The following is a 13,510-nucleotide window of genomic DNA, read 5'->3' on the forward strand; positions in this document are numbered from 1 at the left end:
ACGCGGACACACGGCACAACCATCCCCCACCACCACCACGCGGACACACGGCACAACCATCCCCCACCACCACCACGCGGACACACGGCACAACCATCCCCCACCACCACCACCACACGGCACAACAATCCACCACCACCACCACGCGGGCACACGGCACAACAATCCCCCACCACCACCACCACACGGACACACGGCACAACAATCCACCACCACCACGCGGACACACGGCACAACCATCCCTCACCACCACCACGGCGTAGCCTCTAACATCGGGCGACTGCTGGGCCGAGTGCCATCAGCGAGCACGTCTTGTGGTCCGCACGGCGCATGTGCCCAGCGCACGTGGAACGTCGGGCCAACGTCGCTCCAACGTTGGAATGTTTACTGGGAAGGAGGCGCCTGCGGTTGGCATCTCGCCCGGCCGTCTTTGTCTCCCCAGGTATTTATTTCAGGCCTACGTGTTATACGACGAGTAGCATGGGGGGAGGGGCTGTCTACTGGGCAATATGGGGGTGGGGGGGAGTGGTGGGGCAGCGGTTGGCACACAGCGATATGAACCCGGTGACCTGTAATCAGTCGTGGTGGACACACACAACGTCACACCAACCCACACACACTAAGCGGCATGGTGAAGTATGGTGAAGTATGGTCAAGCAAACCCCATCACCTACATGGTGTGCTTCACAAGCACATTTGCAAATATAGGCGTCGCGCGTTAGAACATTAAAGACCCGTATCGCACGTTAAAGCGCAGCGTGCACGTTAAATTTAGGGGTTATAATCACAATAATAATTATACTACGCAATAATCATAAATAAAAAAAACGCAGCCGCAAGCCAAAAACTGGGCAGACACTCGAGCGCGGGAGACACGTGCGGCAGAACGAATCAAAGAGAGTTTTTTCGCGAGGCCCCTGCAAGAGGAGCGTGAACGCGCGAGTTGTCACGCGGTCGTACAGAGTTAGCCGTGGCGGTGCGAAGGAGGAGGCGGTGGAGAGAAGGGGTTGGAAGGGGAGGGGGAGAGGAAGGGCTGGCGAGACGTCGCCGAAAATACCTTGACGTCCTCCCTCGTCACCTGCTCTATGATATCCGACTTCGGCGGAGGCTTTGAGTAAAGCCCTGACAGCAGGCCGTGACCCAATTTCGCCCTGAACCGCGGGAAGGCCACGGCGGTCGCGGCGATGGCGGCGCCGTGCGGGAAAAACGGAGACGAGCAGACGGAGCGGGAGTCCAAGCGAAGAGGAGGAGGAGGAGATTCGAAGAAAACGAAGAGACGTTGCGGGAAACGGAAGGAATTCCACGTCGACAGGAGCAGAGCGCAGGAGGAGGTTGGAGGTTAGCGACGTTTGGGAAATGGGGGAGGGGGGGGGAGAGGAAAATACAAAAAGAAGAGAGAGCGAATTGAGACATCCGATGCAAAAGCAGTTTAAAAGGGTGGGCTCAAGGCTGTCGTCCCGAATCTTCACGATTTGCTCAATTCCGTCAGATCTTTTTAAAAGAATGTGCCACTGCCACCAGGTGCACGCAAATCATACAATTTGCGGTAACGGTGGCGGTGAAGTATGGTCAAATAACCTCCATGACCTGCGCGGTGTGACGAGACCTACGCTCATTGTAGACTTGTGTCTCTCTGAGTATCCGCTGATGTCTCTCTGCCTGCGTGTGTCCGCATCTCTGTGTGTGTCACTTCGTGTGTCTCTCTCCGTGTGTCTCTCTCCGTGTCTCTCTTTGTGCATCTTTCTCCATGTCCCTGCCAGCAATTGAAACGCCGCTGCAATTTAAAATAATACATCGTTAAAATAAGGAAAGTTTTGCTCAACCGTGGAATAAGGTTTCGCAAATAAACTACAGCAGTGACGGGGTGAGAGGAAGGCGTAGGGAAAACAGTGAAGAATATTTTACTTGGTCACAGAGTCAGGTGGTCAGAGTGGCGAGGGTGGTGGGAGTTGGAGGACGTGGTGATGGCGGTGAGGGTGGTGATGACGGTGATGGTGGTGAAAGAGGTGGATGCGGTGATGGTGGCGAGAGTGGTGGAGGACGTGGTGATGGTCGAGGACGTGGTGAGAGTTTGCGAAAGTGGCGAGCTGATCGGTGGGTCCAGGCTCACATCTGCGTGCTGAAATCTTGCGTGGGGTCAAGGGGCGACTCTTCGAATATCCGGTGCAGATTCCCGACGTACCTGGGCCGATGGGAGTACACCAAAATCGTCGACGCAGATACAATGATTAGTTTCGTTAAAGACAACGTGTAAGGAAATCAAAAGCAATTGAGTGAGAGTCGGGTGCTGTGTGGAGGTCGGAAGAGATGAAGGGAGAGGAGGCGAGGTGAGAGATTCGTGGTAGATAGAAGCGAGAAGCAGTGACGACAAGAGGAGCGAGGAGAGTTGAGGAATGGAAACGCGGCAACGCAGAGTGCGAGATGATTCGAGGTGATAGGAGACTTTAGGGAGCCATGCGGGGAGACGAAAGCGGATGAAGACGACGTGAGAGGAAAAGACTGCAGGACGGGACGGGGCAGCAAGACGAGGGGGGGGGGGCGGCGGGGGATCGGAGGAGAATGGCGTGCCTACGAGAGGAACAATTGAGCGGAGAGATCGGAGGAGACGAAACAACGCGAGGTGGCGACGAAAACGGCCGGAGACAGAACACGCGCGCGAGGAGGCGAGTGAAGAATCGTGAGAACACGACGAGGAGCTACGGGGGTGCGAAGAAAGCGGGGGCTGCACCCCCCCCCCATCCCACACCTTCGCTGGAAGTGGCTGATGCTGAAGAGGACCTGCATGAGGGCCGACAGGTACGAGCAGCGTCCGGGGCTGCGCAGGCCCGTGTAGCCCGGCCCGTACAGGGGCTTCAGCTTGTACCCGACCTCCTGCAGAGCGGCCCACTCGCCTGCTGGTGGGCCCTGCACCTCGTCCGTCCGCTCGGCCTTCACGCGCGGGAGGGGGGGGGGGTGGGACAGGCAGTTTCGGGCGGGCGCTGGGCGTTAAAAATAAAAAAACGGGGAGCTGGGGGAAAATAAGCACGCGAAGCAAAAGCTGAAGGATCCAAGCGGCTCCAGTAGTGCACCTCACCACCACCGCCACCGCCGCCACCTCCACCACGCCCCCCTGGTTCATGAAAACATGGATGGGTAAAATATCAGCTGAAATGATGAAAAAAACGAGAAATATAAAAAATTTAATTTTCTGAAAAAACAAGAATAGTTTTTACCCTTTCTGGCAATAAAACAAGTGTTGAGATGATGAAACACCAAACAGATACCTTCTTTTCATTCATTTTTGATACTGGCCAAAAGGTCCCATAGATAATTAATACCTCTCGTTTCAATATTCTGTTGAATTTGCAGTCCTTCCCCCGCACCTCCGATTAGCAAAATTGGCTACGTACAGTGCAAAAGAAGTTCCACATGCATACAGTGCATAATGTCTCTCTTCTCAATTGGATGCATCTCTCTTCTCCAATCTCACTACATCGATGCGTGTCATCTACATCTGTGTCATGCCACCACATCTGTCTCATCCCTCCATCTCGTGTCCACACATTCGTCACGTGGCTACTACGCCACCGCCATCTTTCGTCTCTCCATCTCTTCTGTCATCACACTCGGAGTTTGCACATCTATAACGGGGGGAGCTCCCTGCCCCAGAGGGCCTGCACCACCACCTGGGACAGCTAGAGAGAGAGAGAGAGGGACGGAGGCAGCCGATAAACGTGGATATTTCGAGCAAAATTGTCACGAGTTCTGTGGCGTCATGCTACCTGGGTCATTCTCAGCCACGGGGTGGTGCGCTGTTGGCAGTGAGAGCCCACACAAGGGTCTAGCCCCGCGCGTGGGAATACAAAGAGCCCTCCCAAAGTGACCCCTGAAGTTGAGTCGTGTCATCGTTCTCTAAATCAGGGACGGTGCTCCCTCCTCTTGCTTTCTGCCAGGGTCCCAAAAGAAGATTGCTTTGTCTCCTGATGCTCCACCATGGGTAGGGGTGGGGGGGGGGGGGAAACCCACGTGGACACGGAGAGTCACCGATGGACGCAGTGGTGGACGCGGTGGTGGACGCGGTGGTGGACGGGGTGCCGAGCGTCGATGGCGGACGTACCTCCTGCGAGATGGACATGACGTCGATGCCGAAATGGGCGAGGTGCTCGGGGAGTTTGGGGTCGATGACGATCTCGTCCTCGTCAAACGAGTAGACGTCTGCCCGAGTCGGGGTCAGGGGTCACGCGGGGGCACAGACGCACGGACACGCGGTGGCGACCGTCACACCATCCGCCTTTCCCTTCGTGTGTCAAAGCAAAGCCAGCCCGTGCCCTGTAACCTCAGAATACAGCTTCTCCATGCAAAGTTTTCCTACTTAACCTCCATGCAGCCACCTCAGCCTCAACCGTATGGTCCCCAAACCCTGACCCCCACTCCCCCTCCACTCCCCCTGCCCCACCCCTCTGCCCCGCCTTCAACGCACCCCACCGACAGTCGCCACCTCTCCCACAGAAGTATTTCACAGTCAGCCAAGGTCTATCAACACCGCGGTTGCGCTGTAATGAAATTCAGCACAATACCGGCCGCAGATCTTGGTGACAAATCAATTCGTGCCACTCCAAACGCAGATGCCAATTCCCGGAGTGTCCGCGTCCAACCCTGCCTGGATTAAATCTGGACAGGTGGCAACTCTACCCCCCACCCACCCCCCCACCATGGAGTTCGTTTTCCACCTCCCATATATAAAAAGGCGTCGCCCATGGCTCTGATGAACCTACTTTTTGTACTGGTGGAAGGGGTGCGCCGATTAATTGCACCTCCTCCCCTTCCTCCTCCATCTCTTCCCCCTCCTCCTCTCCTCCCTCCTCATCCCCCCCTCCTCCTCCCCCCCTCCTTCGCACCCCCCCTCCTCCTCCCCCCCCTCCTCCTCCCCCCCCTCCTCCTCCCCCCTCCTCCTCCCCCCTCCTCCTCCCCCCTCCTCCTCCCCCCTCCTCCTCCCCCCTCCTCCCCCCCTCCTCCCCCCCTCCTCCTCTCCTCCTCCTCCTCACCCCTCCTCCTCACCCCTCCTCCTCACCCCTCCTCCTCACCCCTCTCCTCACCCCCTCCTCCTCACCCCTCCTCCTCACCCCCTCCTCCTCACCCCTCCTCCCTCACCCCTCCTCCTCACCCCTCCTCCTCACCCCCCTCCTCACCCCTCCTCCTCACCCCCTCCTCCTCACCCCTCCTCCTCACCCCTCCTCCTCACCCCTCCTCCTCCCCCCCTCATACTCCCCCCCTCCTACTCCCCCCCTCCTACTCCCCCCCTCCTCCTCCCCCCTCCTCCTCCCCCCTCCTCCTCCCCCCTCCTCCTCCCCCCTCCTCCTCCCCCCTCCTCCTCCCCCCCTCCTCCTCCCCCCTCCTCCTGCCCCCTCCTCCTCCCCCCCTCCTCCTCCCCCCTCCTTCTCCCCCCTCCTCCTCTCCCCCTCCTCCTGCCCCCCTCCTCCCCCCCTCCTCCTCCCCCCCCTCCCACCACCTCCTCCCACCACCACCTCGCCTAGCTAGCGCTCTCGCACCTGCACCATCGGGGCTGATTGAGGAGAGCTTGACGGCGAGCGGGTGCCCCGTGGTGCGGAAGTGTTGCAGCGCGTGGCCGTTGCCCTCCGTGCCGTCCACGTACTTGCGTCCGCACAGCAACCGAGCCGTCCGTCAGGTTCAGCCACAGGTTCTTGCGGACGGAGCACTGCTCGCACTTCCAGCCCCTGGCGACGGGACGAACGCAACGCTGCGATTGCGTCGAGGGACCGTGCGGGTGTCTTGCCGCCGTCCGGCGCTGCTGTTGCTTTGCCGCATTGCCCAAGCTTGGGAATTGGTGCACTTTAGCACTTTGACCTGACGTACATTACGGATATTTTACGTATTTATTTTTGTTCGTGATTTTGCTTTGCTTTCCTTTACTTTGCACTCCGATTCAGTTTTCGTGTTGTTAGTCGTTGTTATTTTCTGACCCGCCCCGACTGGACGTCTGTGAAAAAGAGCTTCATAGCTCATCGGATTTTCTCCAGGATAAAAACAAAATTCAGATTCTGCCAAGTGCTGGATTTGGGCGCGCGTCGCCCTCGACCGCTGGGCTTGATTGTTTTTACTTTAGATTCGTTCGCAAATCTTGTTGCTTCACTGGGAGAAAAAAAATCCACAGAGCAACGGTTGAGACGGCGCTTCGACAGAGGAGGGGGGGGGGGGGTCGGTAACCGTGGAGGGGACGTTCAGCGGTCGTGGTGACGCGGCGCGCACGGTGCGGGACTCACCGGGGCGGCACACGGACCTCGGCGCCCTCCTGCTTGAGCGACTCGGCGTGCCGCGACACCTGCCGGAACTCCTTGTCCCACGGCTCCGGCAGCAGCGTCCGCACCGACGTGTCGGCCCTGAGCACCGAGTCGCACGCGATGGACACCTGGGGAAGGAGAGACGCGGCGGGGGAGAGACGTGATGGAGAGACGCGGGGGAGACGTGGGGCGAGGGGGAGACATTTGGGGAGAGGCGTGGAGGGGAGATAAGGGGGGAAATGATGCGGTGGAGAGACACGGGGAAATACGTAGGGAAGAGACACGGGGAAAAGACATAGGGGAGACATGGTTGTGGAGAGACAGATAAGTTGGGGGGGGGGGGGTGAGACCCGAGCGGGAGAAACACAGTAGACACAGTGGGAGAGAAGACGCAGGGAAGTTATTGGTGAGAGATGTGAAGGACATGGGAGAGACACAAAGGTGAGAACGGGGGGAGAGCACGAGAGAGTTGGAAAGTTGGATGATCACACCGCAAGATTACGAGGGAATGGTGGCGGCTTGGGGAGGCATTCCTCTCGTAGTGGATTGGCCGTGTCCGACAATGACGACGGGAATTCAGCATTTGGTGTACTCCTCTCCGAAACAGCCTCCTTGCCCGGCCCGATCACTCACCATGGCCGGCAGCTCCTCGATGTTGGGCAGCCGAATCTCCAGCTGCTCGGGAAACACGACGAGTCGAGCCTCCTCCACAAAGTCCCGGCTCTCCCTCTCCTCCTCCTCGTCCCGCAGATCTGTAGCGGAGGCAGCAAATACGGTTCACCGAATCGCACGCTTTTGTGGCCGTCTGAATGCTCTTCCTTCCGATATTGAGAAGCCACTGGAGACTATGCACTTTTAATCTAGATTTAAAACTTATTTCTTTCTAACCGATTTTTTTGTTCACTTCGTTGTCTTTACTGTTTGGTTCTTTCGTTGTATTTCCCCTGCACCTCCGATTAGCATGGTTGGCTATGTATGGCGCAAAACAAGCTCAGCACACGTACTTACGCACAGCGGCGTCAAGACAAAACAGGAAACCGTTGCACCGTTTCGGGCCTTTTTTCTTTTGGCTCCCCGTTCTTAAGCGAACGAGGCGGACAAAATGAACAACCGTACGGAGCTTCCCGCGAAGCGTCCCCTACAGATGCGGTTGCATTTAGCTCGCGACGCGTATATATACGTGTGTGTGTGTTTGCAAAACTGTATCGCGGCCGTGATATTTGTAGTTCGACTTTCCATTCGCCTCTCAGTTCTGGTCTCCTCCTCCCCTGAGCAGCGAGCAGCAACGGGGCCCCCCCCTTCTGACTCGACCCCACGGCTTGTTTACCGCCGTCCGCTATTGTTCACACCCTAAGTTTAGACTCCACCGCCGAGCAATTCTACGGTGAAAGTCAGAGAGAGAGACACGTGGGCTCCCTCTTACTCTGCCGGGGTGGCGGGTGTTGGCAAGGTGAAGGAGTTTGTGTAGCTCAGTGGTGGCCAATCCACCAAGCACTGACATCAATTCTGATGGATGTTGAACTTCTTTCGCACACTGTACGTAGCCAACCGCGCTAATCTGATGGATCTCACAGGATGCTTGATCCACCAGAGGATCTGTGACCAACAGTTGCCCAAGTGAATACAGGGGGTTCCCCGAAATACGTCGGGGGTTAGGGACCGGAAGGTTTCGACTTATAACGAAACGATGTATAACGGGGACTTATCCCGCATAAGAATACTACGTGTTAATGCAGGGGGCGGTAGGGTTTCCTAAGAACGTAAACATTGCCTATGTGACGCAAAGCGGGACGATTTCTCCCGTAAGAAAATAAGTAATATTTAATACTACTTTTTTTAAAACACACTTCAATGAAATGTACCGTACGAGTAATGGAAGAACTCCACGACTCCAGGAAGTGGCCCCGAAGCTTGCCATAACGTAATGGACAGTGGTGATTTACAGCCAACGTCAGTTGAGCGTGGACAATTAGACCCAAGCCGAAACATAAGATATAAAAAAAGATTGTTTAAAAATATTTTTATTTTATTTTTAATGATAGAATATAGTATTGCCATCAGTATGACAAACATATACCAAGTTTGCAGTCGTTACGACATTGGGAAGTGGGTTAAAATTGAGTTACAAGATTTGAGGATACGACAACAAACAGAGTTGAGGATACAACAGAGAGAGGGAGTTAAATAAAAGCGTGTAAAATGGAATAAGGTAGGGATAGTGACCGTAACTTAGGGAAATGTTGTTTCATACCTATCAACCCAAATACGTATATATATAGACATAATGCACACATGTATGACCAATTCTGAGTTCAAGAACGTTTAAACAGCATTTGCACAGCATCAAACACTTCATTGGAGACAATTTTATGGGTATTTTGAAGAAGCCATTTTCACTTTAAAACGTTTTCCTTTTTTAATTAAAAAAAAACGCATTTATAACAATTTTAAGAAATAACTCAAACAGAAAACCATTTTTTGCGTACAAAAAAAGCACAGAATTTTAAACAGCCTTTACGATCTTACCAAATCGAGTGGTGGATGAGTTGTGTTTGCAGGGTTGCGACGATATTTCGCGATCAAGTCGGCGTTGATTATAATCACCACTCAGTCGTGTGTGGGCACGCACGCGAGAGAAACACAACGGGACTGACAGAAAGTTGTTGGGGTCTTAGGGGGAAATCGTTTGCGATCCATTCCGCGGATAACAGCCCCACATAACGGCCACCACAGGACCAGTGGTGTTACGTGCCGAAGAGTTCAAATCGGGGGAACTCACTCACTCATTAACTTGTCCACCCCCGGACTCGCGCGCGCATACGCACGGTGCTGAGCGCGGCTCCTTTGAAAATAGATTCTTATAGAAACGCGAGCATTGCACGCGAGGTCAAAATAGCCAGGACCACAGATATTGGATAGTATGCTGTCATGCACCCGACTGGAGAGCAGCATCATTTCTATGGATGAGTTGCATCTTTGTTTTGTCCCCCCTCTCATCCGCTCACGAGCCTGCTTCTGTCGATGTGACTCAGAATGTTGAACCGGTCCAGAGTTTTCGTGCTTTAACAAATGCTGCCGGATAATCATACCTCATGCGGATAACCATGGGTGTCTGGCCTAGAACTATATATATATTTCGATTTAAAGCTTTCGTGACTGCAGGGATTCGTATTCTTGGTTCTTTCGGTAAAGTCACGTAGAAGGGAAATAATAAAATAAAACAAATATAAAACAATAAAAATTCTCAAATCTTTGGATTTCACACCTGATGATGATTGCTCGTGTTGCAGTCGAAACGTCGTGAGAATTTGTATTGTTTTATATTTTTATTATTTTATTATTTCCCTTCTACGTGACTTTACCGAAAGAACCAAGAATATATATTGTCCTTTACGTTACGTACACTTAATTTGTCCCTCTTCTGAGTCAGTCAGGGAACTTGCTTCAGTAATTTGTCAAGAAGAGTGAACAGATGGTGGCACGCAAAGCCTTCACATGGCCTTAAAGTGACTCACAGATGAAGCTCTCGTTCATTGGTTAAACGCGATGACGTCAGACGTGACGAGGTGGTGCAGGACGAAACCTTACAAGCCCTCCCAGTCTCTCGTGTACGAAATGTCAAGTTAGGGGCCGTCAATAAATGACGTCACGCGATTTTGGACGATTTTTTACCCCCTCGTCACACGCGTCACAAAAAGTCAGACCCCCCCTCAAATATGACGTCACAAAGCTCTGCCCCCCCCCCCCCCCAAATAAAACATGTCGCAAAGCCGAGTTCACGGTCAAACGATCCTTCCCACATTGCCATATGACGGCAACGTTTTGGTTTAGTCGCCATAAACTTGATTTGGAGCTTTTGTGACTGCAGGAATTACGTTTTGGTTCTTTGGGTAAAGTGACGTAGGAAGAAAATAAATGAAATAATTAACTCTCTATATCATTTTATTTATTTTCTTTCTCCGTGACTTTACCGAAATATTGGAGTCCGTATTGGAGTCCGTATGTATGTTGACTTTCTTTTGCACTGTACATAGCCAACCGTGCTAATCGGAGGTGTGCGAAAGGACAACCAACTAAACACACACAAATGATGTAAAATGCAGTCTCCAAGCCTTAATATCCACCATCTCTCCGGCATTTCCATTCAGGTGCCACGAAGACGGGCCTTTGCCAGAAACCTCACCCATTAAATGCATTTTCTGTGAATGCCATGCAAGTGTTTTCGACGGACAACGTTAAGTTTAGTTTTCCTCTCAACGGTGTTTGTGCGCCAACACAACAGCATCACCAAATCATTCCTCTCGTACAGGGCGAGCGGCGGGGGGGGGGGGTTGCGAGGCCACGTTTTGTTGCGTTGCTCAGCCACCGCTCGTCTTGTTTTGGGACGCAGGCCGACGTCGTGCATCATGGAAACGCAAAGGGGCGGACGTCCGTGGTGCCTTCCTCGTCTCGTTGAAAGCAAAGTATTGTGTGTTCACCGCAACCTCCCCACCCCATGGTAACGGGCAGGGCCGGGTTACCGCCAGGGCTTCAGGGGCTGCTGCCTTGACCCCCCCATCCCCACCGCCCGCCCCCCCCCCCCCAAATAAATATATATAGTCGACTGAGATTGACAAATTAATGACTCACGGATTTTCCCTTAAGCCCAAATTAATAATCTAAGGACAGTTATGCATTGTTATTCTTGGAAATTATTTCAAGTCGCGCGCTAAAGCCGACCAATATGTGCTCTGGTTAATCCGAAATCGTCGCGATCATCTCTACAGTACAGTAGTTGCATATCTTTACGACAGTGGGTGGAGTTTGATTGATGTTGATTGGCGTGGCCTCTGCTGTCATCCACTTAGTGGGCGGAGTCTTCTGCACGAGAGTGGGAAAGTGTTATCACTGAGCATGCGCATTGATTGGTCGATCTTTAGTATTCGTTCTAAATTGAAAGAATAACAATCGAAATCCCCATTTGTGCTTAATTTCTAGTGATTTATCTGATCATTTATGGATTATCCACAATTTTTTATTATCTACGGCCGTCCCCATCATTAGCGCGGGTAATCGAGAGTCTACTGTTGACTGCTTCACAGTGGTTTGAATGTAATTCTGTAGCACTTGTGATAAATCCTTTTGGTCAGTAGTGGGATATCCCCACCCCCACCTTCCCGGCCACGCGGGTCACTATCAACCATCAAAAATCTTTCGCGGACCACAACTCGCCAATCGCGAGATTTTATTTAAAAAAATTCAATATAAAAATGGCTTCAAATCGTTGTCTTCTGCGAGGGCTTTTCTTGCGGACAATTTCCCACGGCCTTGCGGAGGCCACAAGTGGTTGGAGGGCCACAGGTAGGGTACGGCCGCTATAGGAAGCACATTTGTGAATTGAGCCTGAAAAACAAGTGCGGGATTGCCTTGGCGAGGGTCTCTCTCCTCTCTCCGAAATTGTTTCGGAAATTAAATTAAGCCACGGCATCGCTGTGTGCGTTTCATATCAGGAACTTTTTCGATCATTCTAACTTTGATTTGGCTATTAGCGTCCGTGCGTCACGTTTAAAGACACGGACCAAATTAACGCGGGCGAATAGCTACAAAGAGTTTGGCATTGGGTGGTGATAAAACGGTAAAAGGAAGAAATTGAATATCATACCAAAGAGGGATGTCCAAAAACTATAACAGGCAGAGGCCCCATAAAACTCAATCCGGCCCTCGGAAACAGGCTATATGTGTACGAGCGCATTTGCCACGAATCGCAGTGTTTTCATCGCACGTGTAAGTCCGTTAAAAGTTTCCGTGTAAACAGTGGAAGGGTGTGAGTGACCGCGCTGTGCCATGAGCCCAATGACCCCCCCACCCACCCCGTTTGATTCCACTGCCAGCATCAGCGATGAGAGACATCTGAGCAGGTTGTAGCTGCTCCTCAAGTCACACCACATCCGCCCCAAGCAGCGTGGTCAAGCAATAGTCAAGCAACCTCCCCCCACAAGACCGGCACAGCCAACCAGCCAGACAGCCAAACTTGTTTCCTAAAATTAGCATAATCGAAACAGCTGTTACTCTCCATTGGAACCTCATTTGCCAGTAAAAAATATGATAATTGTTTTTTTACCCTTTAATCTGGCTACAAAACTGACACCTTTTTTACAAGGAGTCATGTTTGCATAGACCACAATACCTGCAGTCATAATGCAAAAAAAAACATAACTCTGATAATGTATGCACTGTCCTGGAAGTTGACTCCTTGTAAAAAAGGTGTCAGTTTTGTTGCCAGATAAAAGGGTAAAAAAACAATTATCAGACGTTACTCTTATAAGTTTAACTTGGGTGCAAACACTGCGCCATAACACGCTAGAGGTTCAACGATTCACCGCCCCTGGCGATTTCATAAATTTGTCCACGATTCGCGGCCGTGATTCAACGATCGTTTTTTTTTTACATCGTGACACATGTCACAACGCGTGTGCTCATACAAAACAATCAACATCCGCACGTGCAGCCCAGCCGTCAATCCACCGCTGGATGGATAAGCGCCTCTCCGTGCTGCACCGTCTGTGGAGGTTACTTCACCATTCTTCGCTATGCTGGTCACGGCGGGTTGGTGAAGAAATATAGCAGCCGCGAGTGGCCGCAGGGGTGACGTAAACCCATGACAACGACGTATATTTCTTCTCCGTGGCATTGTCTTCCACTCATGTCGGGTCTGGTTTCCAGGCCCTATTTCCCCACTATGTCTCGATTTCCTTCACTTGCTTTCCCCACTCCTCTCTGTCCTGGGTCATCTCAAACATGCGTTGCGATGCATGCTGTTGTGAGCTTAAGAACCGTCTATTAATTTAAATGAATCGATGTACCAGGTAAGGCCCACTGAGCTATGTAGCTCTTTTTCAGCAGCGAACTGGCCGCAAATGCTAGCTCAACCAAGTGGCTCATCAGGCGAACATTTATAGCAGCCAAATACTTTAAACGCATTTTTATAAATGTGGAGGGAAAAACAAGAGGACCCAGAGAAAAATCCACGCGACCACGGGGAGGACACGCAAACTCCAAATAGAAAAGCATCAAGCAGCTTCGGATCAAGCCCACGACCTCCTGTATACCAGGCGAGGTAGTGAACATCTCGCCACCGTGGTGGCCAATTCGCCTTAGTGCCGATGGCATCATGCCGGCCTCATGCCGTCCCCTCGCGTGAAACGTGGACCTTAATAGGCGCTCGCTAACAGTGCTGGCCCCATCGTTCCCGG

The 13,510-nt window shown here is 52.4% G+C and overlaps 1 protein-coding gene across 1 annotated transcript in view; it reads right to left on the reverse strand.

Moving 5' to 3' along the window:
* Positions 1 to 13,510, reverse strand: part of LOC144942756 (ubiquitin carboxyl-terminal hydrolase 13-like) — a 42,225-nt gene that overhangs the window by 13,756 nt on the left and 14,959 nt on the right. Inside the window, 8 exon segments of the mRNA XM_078869644.1 lie at positions 1,058 to 1,151; positions 2,111 to 2,182; positions 2,747 to 2,928; positions 4,097 to 4,194; positions 5,529 to 5,646; positions 5,648 to 5,714; positions 6,261 to 6,406; positions 6,912 to 7,030. Of these exon segments, the coding sequence (XP_078725770.1) occupies positions 1,058 to 1,151; positions 2,111 to 2,182; positions 2,747 to 2,928; positions 4,097 to 4,194; positions 5,529 to 5,646; positions 5,648 to 5,714; positions 6,261 to 6,406; positions 6,912 to 7,030 (896 nt within the window).

The sequence above is a fragment of the Lampetra fluviatilis genome, chromosome 28 (genome assembly GCF_964198595.1).
Source record: "Lampetra fluviatilis chromosome 28, kcLamFluv1.1, whole genome shotgun sequence".
NCBI lineage: Eukaryota > Metazoa > Chordata > Hyperoartia > Petromyzontiformes > Petromyzontidae > Lampetra > Lampetra fluviatilis.